This window comes from Vanessa tameamea, chromosome 25 (genome assembly GCF_037043105.1).
Source record: "Vanessa tameamea isolate UH-Manoa-2023 chromosome 25, ilVanTame1 primary haplotype, whole genome shotgun sequence".
Classification (NCBI taxonomy): domain Eukaryota; kingdom Metazoa; phylum Arthropoda; class Insecta; order Lepidoptera; family Nymphalidae; genus Vanessa; species Vanessa tameamea.
In genome coordinates this window covers 9,033,881-9,057,545 of record NC_087333.1, presented here as the reverse complement: position 1 = coordinate 9,057,545, position 23,665 = coordinate 9,033,881, and the positions used below count along the sequence as shown (strand labels likewise).

At 42.2% G+C, this 23,665-nt stretch overlaps 1 protein-coding gene across 2 annotated transcripts in view; it reads left to right on the top strand.

Moving 5' to 3' along the window:
- The first annotated feature begins 293 nt into the window (after window positions 1–293).
- LOC113401257 (prolow-density lipoprotein receptor-related protein 1) overlaps window positions 294–23,665 on the top strand; it is a 74,298-nt gene continuing 50,926 nt past the window's right edge. The window contains exons 1-20 of one of the 2 annotated variants that reach the window (XM_064219027.1): window positions 294–428; window positions 675–833; window positions 15,421–15,564; window positions 15,762–15,893; window positions 18,565–18,711; window positions 19,834–19,944; window positions 20,027–20,155; window positions 20,225–20,366; window positions 20,719–20,834; window positions 20,913–21,075; window positions 21,146–21,371; window positions 21,450–21,624; window positions 21,703–21,840; window positions 21,970–22,153; window positions 22,228–22,325; window positions 22,418–22,550; window positions 22,617–22,772; window positions 22,903–23,045; window positions 23,123–23,254; window positions 23,384–23,573. In XM_064219027.1, coding sequence (XP_064075097.1) covers window positions 725–833; window positions 15,421–15,564; window positions 15,762–15,893; window positions 18,565–18,711; window positions 19,834–19,944; window positions 20,027–20,155; window positions 20,225–20,366; window positions 20,719–20,834; window positions 20,913–21,075; window positions 21,146–21,371; window positions 21,450–21,624; window positions 21,703–21,840; window positions 21,970–22,153; window positions 22,228–22,325; window positions 22,418–22,550; window positions 22,617–22,772; window positions 22,903–23,045; window positions 23,123–23,254; window positions 23,384–23,573 — 2,768 coding nt within the window. In that variant the 5' untranslated portion in view covers window positions 294–428; window positions 675–724. Of the gene's footprint in view, window positions 834–15,420; window positions 15,565–15,761; window positions 15,894–18,564; window positions 18,712–19,833; window positions 19,945–20,026; window positions 20,156–20,224; window positions 20,367–20,718; window positions 20,835–20,912; window positions 21,076–21,145; window positions 21,372–21,449; window positions 21,625–21,702; window positions 21,841–21,969; window positions 22,154–22,227; window positions 22,326–22,417; window positions 22,551–22,616; window positions 22,773–22,902; window positions 23,046–23,122; window positions 23,255–23,383; window positions 23,574–23,665 lie in introns of both variants that reach the window. The other variant, XM_064219026.1, reaches the window with a different exon arrangement.

Sequence of the window (23,665 nt, the reverse complement as noted above, 5' to 3'; positions counted from 1 at the left end):
ACAATGAGATTATAATGATTTAACTGTTTTCGTATAAACGAAAACCAATATTTGTTTTAGATTCTTAGTTTCAAAACTATAATTTACCACATACAAATGACTTATTAGATTTCATATTTTTATTCTCATCAAATTATACTTAAAAAAGAACATATTATCGTTTTAGCCGAAATGTTTATGTTATGAAATTTAAATCTTAATAAAAGTAAAACGCTCATTTGCATTCTATTAATGTAAAACGTCGATGACAAAAATAATCTGGAGAGTGTTATTAATTTTATAGTCTGTGTTAGTGTCCTCCAAACTGTTGTTTGAGACGCGCGTACTGTGAGTTGCGCGAACGGCGGAGTGCTGTGTTTTATTTATGTTTTTGCCGAAAGCCGAACAACACTGCAAATACATATTAAAAAGTATATTAGTAATTAATTGTTAGTATCGTGTCAATTTTAAGTTGTTCCCAAAGTATTTTGATCTTTCTAAGTCAATAAATTCCCAGGAGTGCTCGGAATTATTTATGTATTAAAAGTGCGGTTTTGTGAGTGAAACCGGGAGTGTGAAGCCTCTACAGGTTGATATGTGAGGGGTTCGCCGTGTTTGCGTTTCTTGTAGATGAATACTTATTTTATGTGATGTGCAGTATTATTAACTGTGTTTTGTATCTTTTGTCGTTAAAGGAGTAAAGTGTGCAGTGAGCAGGGGTAGCAATGTCTGTACAATCATAAGGATGCTGGACGCTAAGATGCCGACGATGTCGGCCTTCATTACAGCCGCCCTAGCCACATTTGTGGTAGTAGGGTCGGTTGTGGCTGCCGATCAGCCGATTTTGCAACCTGGTCAGTAATTTATTTTTATTTATTTAGTTTTTAAGAAATCATCAGATTGTTATTGTTTATTTTTATAAATATCACGATATGACAAGATATATTACATAGTATTAAAAAAATGTTCCCTACCTAATAGATAAAAATATTGATCAATTCAAATAAATAAACAATTTATTGTATAAAATAATAATATTCATATTCATAATCGCAATCTAAAAACTATTTAATGGATAACATAACACGACAGACACGCAGTAAGCGGTTGTTAGTGTACGTCGCTAATGGCAAAGCAATATTTTATACTGTTTATCAAGTATATTAATTACTTACTTTAACCCGTTCATTAATTTCGTGTAATTATATTTGTATGTTGATCAAAAACGACTACAGCTAGGTTAGCGGAGCATTACAATATTAAAAAGAGAATAGTAATTGTTTTCAATTGGTAATCTCATATTTTTAAATTAACTGTAGTGTCTTTGATACCGGTGTTTTACGCGATTGGTTTGTTTTAACACATACATCTGATATATCTGTCAAAGAGAATGCGTCTCTAGAGAAACTTGCGCTGCTGTGCAATGCTTGAGATCCGTAAACTTCTTGATTGGTGGATTGACTTGACTTTACGAGTATAAGAATAGACGCGCCTTAAGGGTGTTCAGGGCGTGCACCGCGGCAAATACATCATCTCGCGCTCGAAAAGCAAATTAACTCAACGGCAATGTCTAATTTCACAAACTTCATCTGACTCTCAAGTAATTAGAGCTTTAATACTTCCCATACCCCCTTGGCCTTCATTTTTACAGCATCACTTAGTATAATAAATATAAAATAAGGAGTTTTCCACCTTTGGCATTAAAGCCGGTAGTCATGACCTAAAGGCTAAGTCGGTAAGCCTCGTCGCTGAAGGATAACGTCAGATAAGATCTCAAGGAGTCAGGTTGAGGCGCGCGGCCGCCGCCGACCGTTACGTAGGCGTCGCTACCTACATGCCAGCCCGCACTTGCATTGCGCATTGCACTTCCACCGTTATAATGTGGTAGGTTGCATTGTAGGTTGATCGCTATTTTATCTTATTCCTTAAAGTTAAGGCAACAATTTAGATAATTTAAGAACAAATTATGAATATTCAGCAGTACTTGCTCGGGTTGGGTTTACGATATAGTACGTGTTCTTACACTGTGAACTGTGTGGGGTGCGTATCATTAAAACAGCCACAAAGTTTATGACATCTGATTTACGCTTCCCACAATGTGAGTTTCTATGGGCGAATGTGACCTGTTACGATCAGGTTACCAATTTGCTCGTCTGCCTAATATTTGTATTGGCTTATTCAACCTTCACCGGAACGGAGAAATAAACCGTACAAATATTTATTGGTAGTACAACCGATGAGAAGATACCGGCTTTCAATTTCAATAGCCCTTTAAAGAGCCCATTTGAATGAATTATATATTTGATTAGACGAGTGGTGCCTGTGCAGATCGGCTTGCGCAAATCCCTTCGAGTAGAAAATACTTCAGTACAATTATCTATTGTCGGTTTTATAGTCATTATCAGCGCGTCCCTGACGCTGCTCTTCGAAGGGCACGGAGAGCCGACCCAGCCGGCTAGAATCACGAACATCTGCGTAATATCGTTATCTGCACATAAATCCAGCAAGGTGTCCACAATTCACTCAGTGTGACTCGTATGGAATCGGAATCGTTTTACGTATAAGGTACCTACGCTATGAGCTATGAGATCATCTATACGGTAGAGGAGCGTAGCGAGTACGCCTGTACGTCGTATGCAACATTGACCTCGGCTCCATTATCAGTATCGTATTGTTTTTGGCGTTCCGTACACAATGTAATATGAAACATGATTATGAAACTTGCTCGGGCCCCGACTGCGGAAATTGTATCGGGGCAATGGCGCTATTTCGCAATAGAGGCAGCCAGGACACATGTGTATTACATGTGCACACCGAGATATACGAATCCCTAAAATTAACATCTCCGTAGTGTTCTCGAAATTTGTGCTGGAACAAACAATGAAATATTACATTTAAATAGAAACAGACAGACCCGCCGAGCACTCGAACATAGTTGAGTTAAACAAAAAATGAAGGTTGAATGCCCTTGATTTACAGCGGTAGGTACATGCGAGAGTGGTTATTAAAAAAAACAGCCCCCAAAGTCGCTTCGAGGATCTCTCGAGTCGGCCGCTCGTTAAAATATAGCAATTTAATATTAATATCATTTCATTTTGAATGGTCTTACTAAAACTAATTACAAAGTCGCGTGTGCACAAAACATCTTATTTGCATATTTATTCAGCTTATTTAGAAATTTAACCGAAGCCAAATTCGCATATACATTTTATCTCGTGCTATTACTCATTCGGATATATCTAAGTTTATTGAAAAGCCACTGATAACTTTATTTAATAAAATTTAATAAACGCTCATGAATATTGAAGACGTACCTAATTGATCACGTCGTCCACTACAAGGTATGTTCTCTGTACAGAGTCAGAACAGTACTCTTAGCATGTAGTCTGCAGTGATAACGCTGAAATAAGTCGCCACTTGATGCACTCGAGCGCTTGAACTACATGAGATGGCGCGATCTTATGATTCTAGTCTATATGCAGTTCGAGTCCCGCCGACTGTCTAATAAATAATGTAATGTGCATTACAGCGGTGTGCATTGGATTTAAGCATGTAGGACCAGATTTAGGTGTCGACGTATACACACATACGTGTAAACTCACATCACTTACTCCTAAACGATTGATTGCCTTGCAGTGGTATATCAATTGAACAATTCTACTAAACTGAACGAATAGTCAATGTATACAAAATAATTGAACGAATTCAGAAATGTTTTTTGTGGGATTTGAGATTAGCGACAAAGATTAGGTCCAGCGAACGAAGCCAAATTAGGATGTTACAATATGAAAAACTTTGAAACGCGGAGATATATGTTAGAGCTATGATACTGACACTAAATCATTAATAATGATCAAACAGGCACACTCAACAACAAATACAAAATCTCTTCTCACTACCCAACGTAGGAATTGGCTTGCGATTTTCTACCTGTGATTTTTTTAGAATTTGATCAGAGGATTACCCTCTACATACAAACAATTAGATACTCTTTGTAACATTCGTATAGAGGTACCTACTTAGTTTATATGTAAGTTGAAATGTTGCATCATATATATAATATTGCATTTTATACGAATATTCTGTATAGATTGAAATGTTTACTTTTAAATAGCCGATACTCTCTTTGCCTATGAGGGCACAAGGGCCGATTTATTCGCTTACTCTGTAATATATTTTTTCTAGTTTAGATTTATATACTCCCGTCGAACTAAGTACAGTTATAATATATATATATTTAAAATCTAACAAGTCACTAAGATTTATATACTGTTTACCAGTAACTTTCGAATCTCTCCTCAGGGCTCCGGAATGGGCAATGGTACATGCACAATTAAATATAATATAGGGAAAATATAAGACATGAAGAAAACCCAAAAATCAAGTAATTTTCCACTACACAATCACTAGAGCAGTCAACTAGTTGTGGGGGGCGAGCTAGGGCCGAGAACAAAAACAGCAATGAGCGTCCGGCGCGGACGGTCGCGGCAGGAACCTGAAATGTTTTTATGACTGTCTGCCGCTCGGGGACCGGTCGCTCCCAGCCCGGCTCTCGCGCGGACTGCCACGACTCGATACTTGACACATATGCGTATTCAGCCTCGAAAAAATTGCTCAATTCAATGACCACAATGGAAACTTATCAAGCGTTAGAGGAGTATTATAAATGACTAAATCAGTGATTAACCCGGCGGCGCGGGCGGCGTCCGAGGTGAAACATGGGTTCACATAAACTGCACTCGTATTTTTAGTAATAAGCATATTAAAATCACTAAAACGGCAACGTTAAAATATCCAAATTATACTTACAAAAAATACCAAATCCAATACCAATCAGGAACATATTTAACGGTCTGGTGGTCTCGGGGCAGCGAGGAATAAGTGCCTGAAATTAATTCTGAACCAGACGAAAGAAAAAAAGCACGATTTTTACTAGCTAATTGTTCCAAGGGCGCTTGATATTAAAGTAAAATTTTACATGGCGAGGAATCAGGAAACAGTATTTTTCTCAGGAACATTTATGAAGGTCGGAGTAACAGCTCATACTGTTCGTTTCGCACCACGCTACCGACACGCACTAACCGTGTGCACACATTCCGAAACTAGTATGGTATTAATTTCGTTAATTTTCACAGGGTTATGCTTCGAAATGTTTCTATAATAGTATTTCAATGTGAACTTGTACTTAGTTTTGACTTCATAATAATTATTGATTTATTTATTTCATATTTTTCTTTTAGTGGTATTTATGTCTAGTAAGATTTTGTTTATTCCATGTTATCTTACTCTTCGCTGGTTTTTTTAATTTTCTATGGTTAGCTAATTGAGGGAGTCTTTATTGGTTAATGTTCCATTAATTTACAGTTATTTAATAAGATATAATATATGTATACATAGGTATATACTGTTTGTTTTTGTTGAAAAATAATTGTTTCCTTAAAATAAAGTAAACCTAATTTACCTAGGGCCGACTCACGTACTGTTTTTTTATAAATGTTTTTTTTTTAATTAGGTCTCGCCCTCTCGTAAATCCTATATTTGTAATACTTCTTGTCACTGTCACTGACCAGGTCCTTATTCACTAATAGCAGCTGTGGAGATTCATACGACGCAACGTATAACCTTCTTAGTATGATTGTCAAACAAGTACCATCCAAAGGTGACACAACAATTCTAATAACTAATATTCATGCACGTGTCTCGCTCCCTGGCCTTAACCTCCTAATACGTATATTAAATTAGAACGGACTCCATAAGAGTTATAACTCGGACGTTCGCAAAAGATTGTATTTGTTGGTAAAAGTCAACAAAAAACTTGCAGTTTATAAGACGAACAAAACAATAAGCCAATATACATAAACGGAGATAACCATTTTTATGATAAAATTTAAATAAATAAATAAATATTGGACAACATCACATACATTACTCTGATCCCAATGTAAGTAGCTAAAGCACTCGTGTTATGGAAAATCAGAAGTAGCGACGGTACCACAAACACCCAGACCCACGACAACATAGAAAACTAATTAACTTTTTTTCTAAATCGACTCGGCCGGGAATTTAATCCGGGATCTCGGAGTAGCGTAGCCATGAAAACTACTGTGTACACACTACTCGACCACGGAGGTCGTCAATTTATTTGGTTTGAAGGGTGAGTCAGTGTACTACAGGCGCAAGAGACATAACATCTTAGTTCCGAAAGTTGGTGGCGTATAGGCAATGGGTTAATATTTTTTACAGCGCCTTTGTGGCGGCGGTGGTGACCACTTACTATCAGGTGGCCTTATGTATATTCAAAAGACCAAGCTTGCATGACATTAAATTGCATGACATGAAAGTAAATATAATAAAAATGATTGTAATGCGAAATAATGAAACATTATATTGTAAATTATACGATTTAGTATGCCTGATAGTCAGGTGAGCTTAACTCATTACCCTTCGCAAGTAACCAAGGCATGCTCCTAACAGGCGGTTCATGTGCTCTTAGTTAATCGCGTGGTTGTGGGAGTTCGCCATCTAATCGAGTTCGGCTACCTGCCTTCATTTATATCGGACGAGCAATCTGTTCCGCCTCTTAAGTATACATGTTTACTTTTAAATATTGCCTGTGAAGTTATCACTTTTAGCGTTATTTTTAATTTGTAACCATTGCCAATTTCCCTCCCCTTTTATCAATTTCGCACGCGATTCCAACTTAAGTTTTAGTACCAATCTATATATCTTCAGTAAAGTAGACGTTCCGAATCGGTGGAAGCTTTAATTTAATATCAAAAGTAAAATTACGATTCAAAAGTGCCTGTAAGAGCGTGCTATGTATTTAATACGCAGATAAATCTGAGTTATGCAACTGTAGGTCAATTTATAGAACAACTTAATCACTAGTACAACTGCTGTCTCATGGCCTTCGAAGCGCCGGGTTATGTAATGCGACGCACATTATCATGGTAAAAAGTTCGTTAACTTGACATTTATCGTCGAGTAAATGACTAAATTCGTAAACTGCCGCTCGGGTCTAGTGGTTGGATAGTACATCTGATGATTAGGAATTCGATTACGAGCCTGGAGATAGGAAGTTGAAATATACATTGTACAGCCGCTGGGTTTACACCTACCGTCTCTCGTCGTGCTAGAGACCATGAGAGTGAGGGAATATGCAACTGTTTGCGCACATACTCTGCACTATAGTTTCTCTAGTCACTATAGGCTAGAACTAAAAGTTCAAAAAAAGTTCGAAGTTCAGAACTAAATCATCAATATAACAAGTTCTGCACGGCGAACCATCTGCCCGTCCCCTAATATTTTATGAACAATATAATCGTGAGTGGCATTACTGCGAGAGACGCACGTCTCTCTCGGCGCTCTATTAACTTGTCAACATCAATAAAACTTGAATAAAACATCCATGCCCATTACACCTCGTGCACCGCCGCGGGTCCGCCTCCCAGAGCAGTCGACTCTCCCGATGTGCAATTCACAGCACCCGAAATAGATTCGCTCATACCGACGTCGACTGGTTCAAATGCTGATCTAAAAATGCGATTAAGTGATACGACGTAACGTAGCGTTTGTGGAACGAAATAGTTTAAAACTAATTATATCTCCGTACGAAGAAACAGCAATGTATTGTATCGCGACGTGCTTGAATACTATTCTGTGAGAGTAATTGATCGCTTGTGTGTATTATAACATAAGATCAAAAGCGCTCACCTCATTCGCTCCATCATTACTGAACTCGTCTTATTCCGTATTCAGTAATATCAGATTAAATATACTAAAATAGGTCGGACACGATGGCATATGATTATAATTATGATGACATCGAAAAAACAACTCTTAATATTATAATATGAGTTAATATGAGTTATAACATAGTCAGTTGCATTCTAATAATTAATGTTTCGGGTTTCGGTTTGATATATTCGTTTTCTGGGGTAGATTAGATACAGAGCGCGGAACCAATGGTATTTTGTAAACGACATAATGATAGTAAATATAATAAAAGATCTACAGATACAGGCGCAATTCTTGCGAATTACTACATAGCTCTTAAAGGATGCAATATATTTATAATATAAAGACACTTTTTTGTCGTTCTGAGAAAGTCAAGACGGTAGGTCAACACACGTTCTCCGATGAGCTCGTACCGACGAGATGTTCTCGCCGGCGATATTGCAACGCAGTTTACAACTCTGCCTCCGTTCCTATTTCGCCCGCTAACTAATTACGCGCGCCGGCGATGTTAACGAGATGACTATCGTAATATTACGTTTGCCGCTCGAAACTGCTCTAACATGCCACCGTTTTCTTGTTTATATTTCTCTAGTAATCTCAAACGTTGAAAATGTTCACGAGTAACTAATATTAGTTACTCAATTAAAATCCTATATCTGGTGGAGTTTAAATCATAAAAATAATTATACGTGTAAACATATAGAAAAAAAAATAAATAAAAAAATAAATAGTGTAAAAAACAACTTTTTGAGTCCAAAAAAGGACTCCCTTTTTTGGGCTCAAAAAGATATATACATGCAGACAATACAATACATGTGGCGAAAAACCTCCCACTCCGCACCTTTATTAAAGGATAAAAAGGCTAATTGGCCACGAGCATATTATATGAGACTGTCGTACTGTGTGTTTGACCGGAATTTCCAAGTCGAGAAGTTTTTAGCAACGTCCGGTCACAATTTTTCGACAGTATTTGGACCTCCTTGTGTGGCTTAAGAGAAACCAACCAAGTGTGTAAAAACTGACACGGCGGGATGTGTAGAACATTTCGAGAGTACTTTTTTGTCTTATTACATTTGCCTTACACTCTTGAATAAAAGTCGTAGTAAAAATTTCTTCAATAAATCAAGATCTTCATTTTAGTAGGCCTGCGGGGAAACTTTGGTTTCTGACGTCCGTTAGAAATAAAACATTATGAATCTTTACTTGTTGGAGCCAGCAAAACAGCAAAAATTTGCTTTTGAATTTGAGCCTGTGTTTTATAGGCCTTAGACATCATGATATCTTAGTTACCATGGTTGGCACATTGGCCGTATACGGGATGTCTATGGGCGCCTCAATATCTTCTGGCTACGTCTGATTGGCTAGTCTCCCGAAGAGTATGGCCGCTATAGCCATGATTGGTCAGGATTACATTATTTTAGTATGACTCCTAATGCTTGCCACTAAATTAATTACGTACTTTCAAACAGTATATCTTGATTCCTGATTTAACTTTTGCAGTGGCAATCAACTGTCAACCGTGTCATGTATCCTTCTATATTCTTATATAATAAAGTTAAATAAATTTAGTGACTGTTAGTTAAGTGCGCAAAGATCACGTTGTACGATCTTCACGGCAATGCGAGCGCACTGGCGGGCCGCCCTTAGCATGTTAATGTCGCGGACTATGGGACCGAAGCTTATAGATTATGAGATAGGGATTATGTTCAGACAAACGCCATTTATAAATTAGTATTAGACTCAACGATCCGCTTGCCATATCTTGTCGCGACAACCAAAATCGCACAAGTACGAACGTATCATACGAACGGCCCCGTACTTTAATATTATTAACTCGCATTAAGCGCTGACCTCTAATCCCTGCGCGTCTTCTTTTATCTGAATACTAATTTGTTTGAGTTCAAGATAATATTTTAATGTAGTTGGTATTCTACAATTTACTCTTACTCAACTTATTTTAACAAACCCTTCAATACTTGGTATAATTAAAAGTCGCTTTTCATCTTTTCCAGAAAAGTAGTGCATTATGTTGCGAGAGATATACATATATATATAGAGTATGGTATTACTGAACTATATTTTATCCAAATGTCAAAGCAGTCGTGTTACTGAAAAGTAAAAGTTGACGAAATTGATTGAACTTATTACCTTTAATATAAAAAAATATAACTGAACATAGTCCAACTTATTAGTCACCCAGTATGGTATTGTAACAATAAATAACATTTTCAGTTAAACTAATACATGGAAAATAAGACGCGCGGCGGTTGGTGGCGCGTCTGATATTTGTATCTCATTATTTAAATGGTATGTGCGAAAAAAAAGCCGGGTGGAGCAAAAAATATTTGAGACGGCAACATTTTTAAAAACCTCGTCCAAAATCCTTGTCAGACCGATTGAATCGTCAGAAGACGTACCAAGCTAACCGTTTGACTTTGTACTTTATAAGTATGGATGGTCTTACAAAGAGCTACTTAAATGTTGACTCGGCGGCCCGGCGGCCGACGGCACAGGGCGATCTTTTGACCTGCGATAGTGATATCTGCAGATGACTCCTCGCTCTCCAGCGCCCGAACAATACCTCGATTGTCATTCCGTTCCGAGATAATGAGGGAGTTACTTACACTTCGACAGCTCACTGCATTCGACGCACTACACATCGAATGAACAGTTTACACGCACGAGGGACATGGTTGGCAACCGGTGATATTAGGGTGTGGTTCGTTGTTGCAGTGAGAGGCTCCAGAAGACCACCGACAACCAGTTAGATTAATTGCCTGTTACAGTCTCATCGATCTAGTAATAAAGACAAGCTAGCTTATAAAGCTGTAGATCCCGAGGTACCGGGTTCAATCGGACCAGTATACATTTTTTTTTTTCGTTTTTCAAACAAAAGATTCTCAAAAGAAGCTCGGACTTTGACGTAATAGCCACGTAAAGCCATGTGTTTAGCGCGTAAACTATTTCAGGTCCTATCGGGTTGGTGTGCTTGCCGTCTCATAATGTTCTGAGAAAGGAGTAAATAGTGTGCGTACATCAGCGCATACCTTTGCGCACTATAATATGTCCATCGCACTCGAAATCGGCCCCAAGATTATTTGTATCTTGCTTGTCTAACTTAATAAAATAAGTAAATAAATCCACGTCTTTCAAGTTACAAGTTAATTAAGCATTTGTCTCCGTTCGTGCGAACTTGGTAACCTTTTTATAATTGAACCAGTTTAGTCGATTTTTTAACCTAATGCTTGGAGGCCCGGCGTGGCGAAAACTTGTTTTATTGGACTAACTTGGTAACTGGAACTTCAATACGTTTTTACACTAAACTGTCAATATATAGAAAATACGTATATAGGTATAGAAGTCAATCTCCCGCGCCATTTAAGGATCTATCTATAACTACGGTTATATTCTATGTCAAGCGATCTGCCCACTCACACTCGGTCAGCCTACTTATCTAACTAACTCATTACAAAATTAAATGATCCATTTGTAGTTTTTACAATCGCTAACACATGAAAAAAATAACTAACTTCAAGCTTATGATTAACATTTTTGTATTAAATGTTCATACAATGAGCATTTTTGTATAAATACTCATTGTATGAACTTTTAATTTTAAATTTTTCACATAAAATAACTTAAACTTTAGATGTTTTCTTCAAATTGAAATGGGACCAAACGGGAAGTACTCCTTCGCTAAGAAAAAAAATTCTAACTCGACTTATAAATGGTGGAGCTCTGATAAAAAACGAAAACAAAATTACGATTAATTTGATAAACTTCTTGTTTTGAGGCCAGTTGCACATAACTTTAATCTATTTTAATTTGTTTAATTAAACAAATTTAAAAAATACCCTTAAATGTTTGATTTACCCATACAAAAATGTGATGTACGCAATCTGGAATTGAATAAACAAATTGACAAAACTTAACTAGGTACCTACATAAATGCCGAGCTAAGAGAAAAGCTACATATTTTTAGGGTCGTGTGGTGAGTCGTGACCGTAAAACAAATTAATTTGAAATGTTATTATTTTATAAATTAAGAAGAAAAGACTTATAGACAGACAAACAGACAGACAGTCTAACTAATACAAACTTAACATTTACAATTTTTATCACTAACATAAATAATAATTACCATTAGTAATTGTTCTTCGTTATACGAGCAGCGTTAATGGGGAGACTATTATAAATAGAACAAGTCGTTCTCGGATGCATTTCATGATACCTATCTTGAGGGTTATCGCCGCAGTAAAAGTGAAATCAGTTATACGACAATTGAAACCTTATCGCCCGCACCGCGAGTCGTGACCGCAGTCGACTACTCCTGCGACCTGCACTCTCGCGGTCGACTCCGAGCGGCGATACTATACACGACTTCAATTAACTATCAAAAACAGGACTTAATTCTGGTATTGTAGTTGCACTAAGAACATCGATAAAATAATAGATTCAATAAAATTGAATGTATCTTAACTTTTTTCCATGGTGTGAATAACAATTCGTTTCTAGATTGTTTTGTCATTAACTAAAGTGTCCGTAAATTTCAGCTCAATCGGTTCTTAGCGGGAGTAACATTTGATTTAGTCCTACTAACATAACAATTAGGTTGTAAACACCTGTATTTTTGAGTCGATTATTGAACACCTCTAAATATAGTAAAATCGTTATTTTATGCTGACTGCGATTAATATACTCGCTAGACTTTTTTGAGTTCTGTTACATTAATTTGAAGTCCGTGTACCTACCAAGACCTACTGCAGAATTGTCCCCAACTAGTGTCGGAGATTATTACAAGTTTACAATAATAAGTTAATTGAAACTACTTAAAATAGTTTTATTCAGTTTTGATGATTAAAAAAATAATAAATTATATGAATCCATTAAAAACTTTCAAGACGCAATAAGTGAATTATTTATCTTCGTTTAAACGAACGAAAAAGTATTAAAACAAAACAAAATCGAACGTACAATATTGTTTGCAACGGACTTGAGCCGTAGTCGTTTTTCTTGAAGGTTAGGGAAAAACGTGTTTAAAATATCAGTTTAACGATAGGGTTTAACGCACAAATAAAATGATATATTTTTGTATAAAATAAAGACACAACGTTATAGCCACATCTCAGACGATCATCGAAATCGACTTCCATGTAAGGATACTCGACAGTTAACTATGATATCCCGTCGGGGCACAAACCACTTAGCTACTAGTTTAGCGAGTAAATAGCAATTACAGGCTCGCTCGGCGCGGCGGCCGCTGAGACAATGCAAACGCGTACTCGTCATAATATAATACATAAGACTAAGGTAGCGAGGGCGTTTTTTGAATGGAAGACCTCGATGCGTCCAATTAGTACACGTGAGAGAAGTTAAACCTTTTCCGCCCCAAACGTTACACATTCGACCTTGAGACTGATCCCTCGTCGCGAGACAAGAAGTTAGACGTGAATAAAACTCCAAATGGTGGTAGCTTATGCCCTCGCGGTTCATGTTCGACGATCATGGTACTAGGAACTTTTCTCTCCGGGAACTGCATTAAAGCTCGCCTACTAAACTCTTTATGCGTAAAAACCCGCAGTAAATCGTGGTGTTGTGTTAAATGATAGTCGTAAGATACGAATACGTGCGCTGTTTACTCGAGAGGCGGCGGAGTCGGCACTGCTATATACTGCGTATTTATAGCGCCTAATGAAGTGCATACAACATTATACACGCGGCCAAATACCTACGTTTCGACGAGAGGAGTCTTTAATAGGTCCGATACAATACGAATACAACAATACCTGCATATGTTTGATTGATCCAATACGGTGTGTATTGTTATTGGTTATCTCGGCTCTGAAGTATTTACTGCGCTAAATGAAATAAGATGCACTTCGTTAGTCCGATAGTGTGTAGTGGAAAAATTATGTGTAAATTTGTCCAAAGGATCAAAATGAAGTTTCAATTAATAAAATTATATTTTTTGTAAACAAGCTCTTATTTAATTAATAAATTAATTTGAAACCATTAAATAATTATGTTACTATCATCGGCATCAACTGTGTGCAAAGTGCTTGTAAAAGCGTACATTAATAAAGTATATTTTGATTTTATTCGAATATTGTAAGAATATTTGCAATTCATTAAAATTATTTCATAAATACAATGTTTTTGTTATTTTACTATCTTTAGTGCACTTTCTCACAACTGGCCCTGGAAGACGTTTCATCTGTTTGCCGTCCCACGACCTAAGCAGAGCAAATTTTTTATAGTTTCCACTGTAGTATAATTATTGTAATAAGTCGATTATGCAAGTGTAATGTAAAATTTAATAATATATAAAATTATTTTTAAAGCTCGCCTGTGTGATTTTAGGACCAGCGCCAACGTTGATCTTCTCGATACTGAAACTTTATCGATGGTTTCTTTGATATTTGGACTTAGCCTCTTAGATCTAACCGACTATTCGACTTCACTACACTCGGGCGGAGAAGCCGGTGAGGAAAAGCTCAGGTAAAGAGGCAAACCTTTCAGAAAGAGCTCCTACAGCGTGTAACATTTATTCAATAATCTAGTCGATTATAAATTATCCTTTTCTAACTTATAAAACATGTTATATTTAATTTATTGAGGTATAAACGAGTAATATTTAAGTATTCCTTGAACATCACAGGCCCTCCGCGCAGAAGATAACTCGCTTTACTATGCGATTGTCACTCGTCATTGCTCACATTGAACACGTAACGTCAGAAGTGTCAAGTTTGCGCCGCACACATAATAATCGAACTATTTATCTTGATTTGCTTGCTGTCGGGTCGTTAGCTAAGTGTTGTGTATCTATATATGCCTCGTTGGCGGCCTTGTGGCAGCCCAGAGCCCGGAAGTTGTAAGTGCGGGCAATCCCGCGCCTCGGAGAGTGCGTAAAGCCGTTGGTCTATCCGACCGCGTCGGACTTGCTGTTCCATCGGATTGTGGGAGTAAACGAATAGAAAGTGCTCCTGTGCTTGCACACACACTTGCACATTATGTTCGCAAATGTCACAGAAATTGTCGTTAGCGTTCAGGCAAACCACATTCAACATAAAACCAAAGAAAATATTTAAATATAATTTTCATTATTCAAGTTCCAGATACTTTGATTCATTGCAATCTGCTCATAGTGATTAATAAAGTTGTCAGATCCAATTTATTTTACAACTTGTTATGTGAACACAAATGCCATCTAGTTATCTGCTTATGCAACTATCATCACCATAAACACTTTGTAAATCTGTAAAGACAAATAATTATAAATAAATAAATATTGGACAACATCACATACATTACTCTGATCCCAATGTAAGTAGCTAAAGCACTTGTGTTATGGAAAATCAGAAGTAACGACGGTACCACAAACACCCAGACCCAAGACAACATAGAAAATTAATGAACATTTTCTACATCGACTCGGCCGGGAATCGAACCCGGGACCTCGGAGTAGCGTACCCATGAAAACCGGTGTACACACTACTCGACCACGGAGGTCGTCAAAACTTTGTATAATATTATTTGTATATAATAAAAATGATGAACAAACTCATCCTTGCATATGTATGTACGTTATATTATACTAAACTTCACTTTACTTCTTTTTTAAAATTCATTATAGGGTATATTTTTGAATAATCAAATAATGACTGTATATAGGCATGCTATATAAATGTATGTCGACGGTTCCAGGAGTGCCCGGCGAGGAGCTGTCGGGCGGCGTGCAGTGCAGCGCTGAGCAGTTCGCGTGCGCGGACTCGTCGCGCTGCGTGCCCGCCGCCTGGCGCTGCGACATGCGCCCGCAGTGTCCCGACGCTTCCGACGAGATCGGCTGCAGTACGTGCCGCACCCTTTATACAGTTCAATATAATACTCTATCCAATCTGCAGGTAGCCGAAAGAATACTGAGACAAAGCCGCCTTTGGTCTTAATATCCCCACATCAGATGAGTCCGTTATCATATGCATTTATGTATTTCTGTTCGTACTTGTCGCCGTGTCGCTGTGTTGTGTAAATCGGTTGTTCCTGCGCAGCGTACAACATGACGTGCGGCGCGGGGCATTTCCGCTGCGCGCGCAGCGGGCTGTGCATCGCCGCGAGCTGGCGCTGCGACGGCGACGCGGACTGCGGGCCGCACGACGCTTCCGACGAGGACCCCTACATGTGTAACTACACGACCAATCCTTACAATATTAAACTAATGTTTCCAAACGTAGCGTTGGATTTTCATTTGAACCAGTCTCTGCGGCGGATAAAACACTGAGCAATTCTTTTTTAGTAGAAATGTTATACATATGTATTGGCCTGTAACAGTTTGTGTACAAAAGTGTTTCCATAAAAATACTTTATTTATACAATAAGGACATATACATAAAACTTCAAAAGTTTGTATAATAGAGAAAATACGAGCTTAGCACTTAGTGGTTACATGTTACAGCAACTGGAGAAGGCGACATGCATCAGAATATTGTCGCCGCCAGACATTGCGCTGTAAGAAATATTAACCATTCCTTACATCACCAATGCGCCACCAACCTTGGGAACCAAGATGTTATATCCCTTGTGCCTGTAGTTACACTGGTTCACTAACCCTTCAAACCGGAACACAACAATACTGACTAATGTTGTTTGGCGGTAAAATATCTGATGAGTGGGTGGTACCTACTCCGACGGACTTGCACAAAGCCCTACCACCAATGATTTAAGAAAACTGATGCTAACGAAGCTAAATTACACACCACATAAGTTGGCATAGGAAACGAAATTATGGTTTCAGATTCAAATTAAAAATCAATCATATAATTCAATTCGTCTCTTATTATTTTTGAACGATGATTTTACAACACAAATTAAATTGAAAGTTATCACCGGTTCGGGGTGTAGACTACCGACAGCCGACGAAACCTCAGTAATTACTGTTTTTTTATCATTCATATTATTAAAACCATAAATCATATTGTGTAATAATCATATATAATTAAATTTTAACATCCTGTATGAAAATGTCTCAAAACCAAAATATACTTTGTTCAAGTAGTCTCATAAAAGCATTTTTATACCCTTTTGAATCGTCATGTTACAGTGTTAAATGAAATGTAAAGCTACCACTAGTTCGGAAAGTAGATTCTACCGAGAGAAACCGGGAAGAAACTCAGTAGTTACTCTTATCCGCCTTTTTAATTACAGAATATGGCAATAAAGTTAAAAATAAATTTGGAATGTTATTATGAAACGAATACTGTGCCCCATAAAGTATGTATTAATTTTGCGAAGTCGGAAACTATTAGTTTACCCTTCCTCCTCGTGTTAATACAATGATTGGCACCGTTTCTTTCCAAAAGATCTATATTATTGTGAATTGTTTTCAATTGCCATCTAGTATCTATATCTCACTGAATAATATTCGTTACTATTTTTTAACGTGGGCTTCAATTTACATTACTATTGGTCAATTCAAGATGATGAGATTCTACGGTAAAATCGAACAGAACTTGGTGTTTCACGTTTATCTTTACTTCTCCTCTTAATACACTCGTCTCTCTAAATCGATATTAGCTGTAGTATATTTTACGCCATCGTAAATTCCTTTGATAACATTTCGATAAAAGCATTCCGAAGAGAGCAAGAAAACTCAAACGATACAGTATACCCGAACGGCCCAACGTAGTACAACCTAAGATATGATGCCATGAAAGCAACCAACACGTACTAATCGACTATCAGTAGTCTGTGAGTCGTCTTACTGTGTAGCGCGTAAGGGCCTGGCTCCTGAGCCGTCGGAGTAAAAGATGACAAATGAGAATTATATTCGAGAGATATCCATTGTTCATCATATGCTGATAAGATTTTGTTTATTGTGTTTACATTGAGTAAATAGAATTTTTGTCATTTAAATAAATTAATAAATTAGTGTTAATCAATCCTGTTTCAACGTTCGTTTACATTGTCGTAATTAGTGTTTTTGGAGATAAAACAGTAGTATTGTACCATAAAATATTACAAATAAATGGAATAGAAACTCAAAATGGATCCCTTGTAGAACCCCTTCTTAGTGGAGAACCAGATGAATATCTCAGTTATAAAAACTTGTGTTTTTGGAATCGGATATGAAGCAACGATATCGAGAGCTTTTAACACTTAATGCTCAAAAATCGAATACCTTAGAATGATGGCATGTCCCGATGGTATTCCTATTCTGTAATTTCTCTCCTGAATTTTATATGTGACTAAGCAACGCTCGTCGCGTGGAGCAAACCCTAGTTAAGCTATGAAAAATCCTATGAAAAATAGCATTGATAACGAAATTATTATCTTGAAAATGCGTATTTTAATTTTATTTAATAAATCTTCTACTTCGAGTTTTGAGAAGAATTCTGTAAAAATTGAAAATTTTTTCTTACTTTTTTTCTGATGCTAAGATAACAGATAAAAACACTAAGTTATTCTTGATATTTATTAATTTTATTTTTCTATGGGCGACTCTCACTGGATCATAAAGTGATTACTGAGAATGTTCCTATCTGGTAGGGTCGCAGATTTCTTAAACTGTCCCAGTGAATAAAACACGACGATGTAATTTCACTTCTGAAATAGATAGACTACTGAGTTTAATATGTTCTTTATTTTTATATTTTCATTTTTTATACATCTTTTTAATCGTTTCGTGTCCCAAATAAACATTTCTTTCTTTCTGCCCGTTGAACTTATATTATGAGTAGGTAGTCTTAGAATTCCTTAAACCCTGTAAAGCGGCGCTTCACGAGCGCTCGCTGGAGCACCCATCGAGCCCGACACGCAGACGCCAGCCATTAATAGAGCCCGATGTGTCGTCCGTAGGTGAGAAAGACTTCAAGTGCTGGGGCAAGTGGGCGCGCTGCGCCACGCCGGAGCACGGCCAGTTCACCTGCGTGCCCGTGTACCACTTCTGCGACGGCGTGCGCCACTGCCTCGACGGCAGCGACGAGTGGGACATCTGCGATAACTGTGGGTGCTTCGCCGAGTGTGGATTCTGTCCAAGCATTCCGATTCGTCAAACCTGTCCCCGTATTGTTTGAAAATAATGCTTTTTCTCACGTCCCTCGACGGTGTTTTTCGATATTCGTGTCGAGCACATGAGCAAGTACGAAGAGAAAATGCTTGGTTTCACTTCTCATAAAAAACGCATACCTAGGTGTATCAAAGTAATATCATAAGTAAATTTCGAGCACCGATTTCAAAATTATTATATAAAAAAACGAAGAGGCTTTTTAAAGTAGTGACCGTTTAAACGTTAAAAAAATGAACTAGGGCAAATTCAAGTATTTTCATAGGCATTTTGTTTTTTTATAGGCTTCTTATTGGCCATTCCAACCAGAAATATCGACCTCACTAAAGTGATTCTGGCTGATATAATAAAAGTTTTTGCTTAGGCACCTACGAAAGTCTTCGGCGTAGCGGCGATATATAAGTGCAGAAAGCCGACCAAAGAACCGCATCTCCCCGACACGTCAACGAACTCGCACTCGATACGGAAATACATAACATTCACCTCTTCATTATCTGTATACTTTCCTTTCGATCGTGTTTTGGGCAGGAAAAAATCTGTATTTTTTTCTGTATGTAGAATTGATCGGACTAGCTCGTGAGAAGAATGAACCGGGTTTTACTGTAGCCAATTCAATCGTTGACGCGACTCCCGTTAATTTCAGATAATCGGCTGACTTTTTGACGAACCCCGTTCCACTAACATCCTTGTCGAGTCAGCTTAAAAGTATTACAATCAAGAAATCGGTGAAAGTTACAATTCCTAGTTTATCTTTGATTGTGCGGTAATAGACAGTCGATAAAGTAAAGGCAAATCAATATATCGGCGGACGGTATCACGGACTCATTCCGTTTCCTACTTGGGCCGGTTTTAATTTTTTCACTATGTCTACGGCACACACACCTCTGTTGATATTTTATATTTCTCGTACGTCGAATGAACCGACACTTTGTAAATCTTCAACAGTGTTTTGTAAGGATTTAATTTTTATCAAGTATTGCGTTTCTGTAACGAGAAGTGATAAGAAGATATCTCGTAATAAAATGTGCTTTTGTCATAAACATTTGAACCGTGTGTCTCAGTCACCGAGTCGTCGTGCGCGTCGCTCGGCTGCAGCACGTGCCGGCCCACGCACGAGGGCGCGGCGTGCTACTGCCAGCCCGGCTACGAGCCGCGCGACGGGCTCTGCGTCGGTCAGTATCCCTGCGGGCCGCCCGCCCGCCCCGCCCGCCCCGCCGGCCGGACCCCCTGACCGCCCCGACCGCCCTGTTGCAGACAGCGACGAGTGCGAGTGGGAGGGCGCCTGCTCGCAGCGCTGCAGCAACCTGCCCGGCTCGTACGCGTGCGCCTGCGCCGACGGCTACGCGCTGCGCGACGACAGGCGCTCCTGCGCCGCCGTCAACGGTACCGCCCCGTCCCGACCCGTGGCCTCGGGCCGCCGTCCCCTCCCGACTGACCGTCCGTCGTCCGCAGAGCCGGCGGGCGCGCCGCTGTCGCTGGTGGTGGCGACGCAGAGCGGGCTGGAGCGCGTGTGGCCGGAGGGCGCTTCGGCGCAGGCCAACCGCTCGCTCGACGCGCTCGGGGTCAAAGCCCTGGACCTGCACTACTCCAACCGGTAGGCGATTGTCAGACGTAGTGATCTCGTAATGTACCTCCTACAAATAAAATTGTTTAAGAAGAGCTGTTCCTGCGTCAGTTGTCGAGCGACCTCTCGTAAAAACGAATTGATCTCTATGAAAAAAGCATTTGTACCGAAGTGGACGAGAACAACATCTCGTCCATTTAAAATGATTTAAAAACTATTTTACTCCGACTATTTTTATATTAATTCATTAATATTATTAATCACTCGCTATAAACAAAAATAAATATTTTTAGCGAAACGCGTAACGCCTTCAACGGAATATTTATGTTTTACTTTCTTATCAACTATATTTCCTCTCACGTCGGCGTGGTATTCATTGCAGGTCCATTTGCTACGTCCACCATAACATGAGTCGCTCGTCGCTAGTCTGCGTGGACGCGGACAACTTCAACAACCGCACCGTCATGGCGGCGCCCGACCTGTTCCCCGACCTCAACTGTGAGCATCCCGCCCCCGGCGGCCCCCGTCCCCCCCACGTAACCGTGCGCTCACGTTCACGCGTTTCCGTTCGCGCAGCGATCTCCCACCTGGCCATCGACTGGATATCCAACGCCTGGTACTTCGCGGACGAGGCGCGCGAGGTGGTGTACGCGTGCGACGCCTCGCTGCGCTTCTGCCGCATCCTGCTGGACTCCGGCCTGAGCAAGCTGCGCGGCCTGGCGCTCGACCCCGCCGCCGGGTGAGTGGCCGCCCCGCCTCCGCCCCTGCCTGCGCGCCGCGGGGGGCCGTCTGACCGCGAGTGTCCGCAGGGCGCTGTTCTGGAGCGCGTGGGGCGCGGCGGCGCCGGGCGTGGCGCGCGCCGAGCTGGGCGGCGGCGGCGCGCGCGTGCTGGCCGCGCTCAAGCTGGTGTACCCGGGCGCGCTGGCCGTGGACCCCGCGGCGCGCCTGCTGTACTGGGCCGACGCCTACCTGGAGAGCGTGGAGCGCTGCGACTACGACGGCGGCCGCCGTCTCACCGTGCGCCGCGGATACGTCGTTAGTAGTCCCCGTAGTGGTGCGGTGGGGGCGTTCGGCGCGAGCGATCGGAGCTTGATGTGCTCTCGTCTTCCCCAGACGCAAAAACTTCAACACATTTCCGTTCTCGAGAGTACGCTGTATCTGCCGATCTGGAGCAACAGCAGCGTGGCGGCCGTGTCGCGCTACAGTCGCGAGCGCCGCAGCAGCTCGATACCGCTGCGGGCGCGACCGCTCGCCGCGCTCGTCTACCATCGACAGCGACAGCCTCTCGGTCGGTATCGCCCCATCGGCGTAAACGATCGGATCACTCTCGTAGGAGACGATCATTGAGTGGACTCGTCTTGTGTAGTGTCGCACCCGTGCGCGACGAACAAAGGCGGCTGCGCGCACGTGTGCGTGACGGCCTACCGCGGGGACGCCCGCACGCCGCACGCGCAGTGTCTCTGCATGCACGGGTATCGCCTCGTCGGCCACGGGGACTGCGAGCGTGAGTACATTCACGTGCCGCTTCAAAGAGGAGTGACGTTTGAGACGGGAGCTTGCGAGGGGAAGGTTCCCACACCTCGCGATGTTCTACTCTCGCGTATCGCGATTTGTACGAGTGTGTCGCCCTCAGGCGTGGAGGCGGAGAGCTACCTGGTGGTGTCGCGCGGCTCGCCGGCGCTGGTGGGCGGGCTGGTGCTGGCGGGGCGCGGCGCGGCGCACGACGAGCCCTTCGCGCCCGCCGCGCACGCCGCGCGCCCCACCGTGGCCGACGTGGATGTGGACGCCGCGCGCCTCTACTACTGCGACGTGCACAGGTGCGCGCCTCCCCCCGCGCAGCCCCGTGAGTGGGTCGACGTCCGACTAACTGACGCGTCGTCGCCTCCGGCAGATACGAGATCGTCCGCCAAAAACTCGACGGCAGCGAGCGAGAGGTCTTCGTGGGAGACGACGTCGACAACTGCGAGGGACTCGCCATAGACTGGATGGGTGAGCGTCACTCGTAACCGCTCACATTCGTCGAAATGTCGCGCGCGATCGACTTTAGAGTTCGGTGTGAATCGGACGACTCTGGTCCGCAGGACGCAACGCGTACTGGACGGACGACGCGCTGGGGCAGGTGAGCGTGGCGCGGCTGGACTCGCCGGCGCGGCGCGTGCTGCTGCGAGACCCGCACTTCAACCCGCGCTCCATCGCGCTCGACCCCGCCAACGGGTACGCCCCGCCCCTCCCGCTCGGGCCCCCCGCCGGCGCGCTCTCACGGTGCGCTCGTGCCCGCAGGGTCATGTACTGGTCGGTGTGGGCGAGCGCGCTGGCCGCTCGCGGACGCATCGAGACGGCGGCGATGGACGCGTCCCGGCGCCGCACGCTGCTGGACTCCGACCTTCACTGGCCCAACGGCCTGGTGCTGGACTTGCCGCGCCGATACCTCTACTGGTCAGTCTAGGCCCTCCTCCCTGTCCGTCTCCCGGCGTTACAGTAGCGAGAGTTGCTAATTTCTCGAACTAATAACGAATTCCTAATGACGCACGACTTTGCTTTCACTCTAACGCGTGTCCTGCGTCAGGTGCGACACGTACCTCAATAAGATCGAGCGCGTCCGAGTGTCGGCGGCGGGCGATTTGGCGCCGGGAGCTGCGCGCGAGCTGGTGGCGCAGCAGACGCCCGACTTCCCGCTCTCGAAGCCGTACGGGCTGGCGCTCTACGAAGGTATCGCAGTCGTTCGGTCGCAGTGAAATACCATTCGCACACGTGCTGAGTGACGCTAACGGGTGTACCGCGCGTAGACAGCGTGCTGTGGAGCGAGCACGGCACGGGGCTGGTGCGGCGCCTGCTGCAGAACGGCTCGGCCGACACGCTGCGCGCCTTCCCGCCGCCGCTCTACGACGTGCGCCTCGTGTCCCGCGCCGCCCGCGCAGGTGAGGGGCACGCCGCCGCACGGTGTACCACCCGCTGCTTTATTTGCATGCTGCGACTTAGATCTACTGACGCGTCTCTGTGATTTAACAATTATGGAAACTGGAATGGTTTGCGATCCATATGCGTAGGCAAAAATATATGCTCCCACGACAACGGCGGCTGCGCCGAGCTGTGCCTCGCCACGGGCGCGGGGGCGCGGCGCTGCGCGTGCGCGGCGGGCCGCCAGCTCGCGGCCGACGCGCGCGCCTGCGAGGCGGCCCGCGGGCCCGCGCGCGCCGACAGCGCGTGCCCCGACCGACACTTCCACTGCGGCCACGGGTAGGCGCGAGTCGCTTCACGTTTATCCCAGCCCGAACGGGCCGCTGGAGATTCGTTAGAGCATCGTAATGAACCCTCTCCGCCCGTCCGCC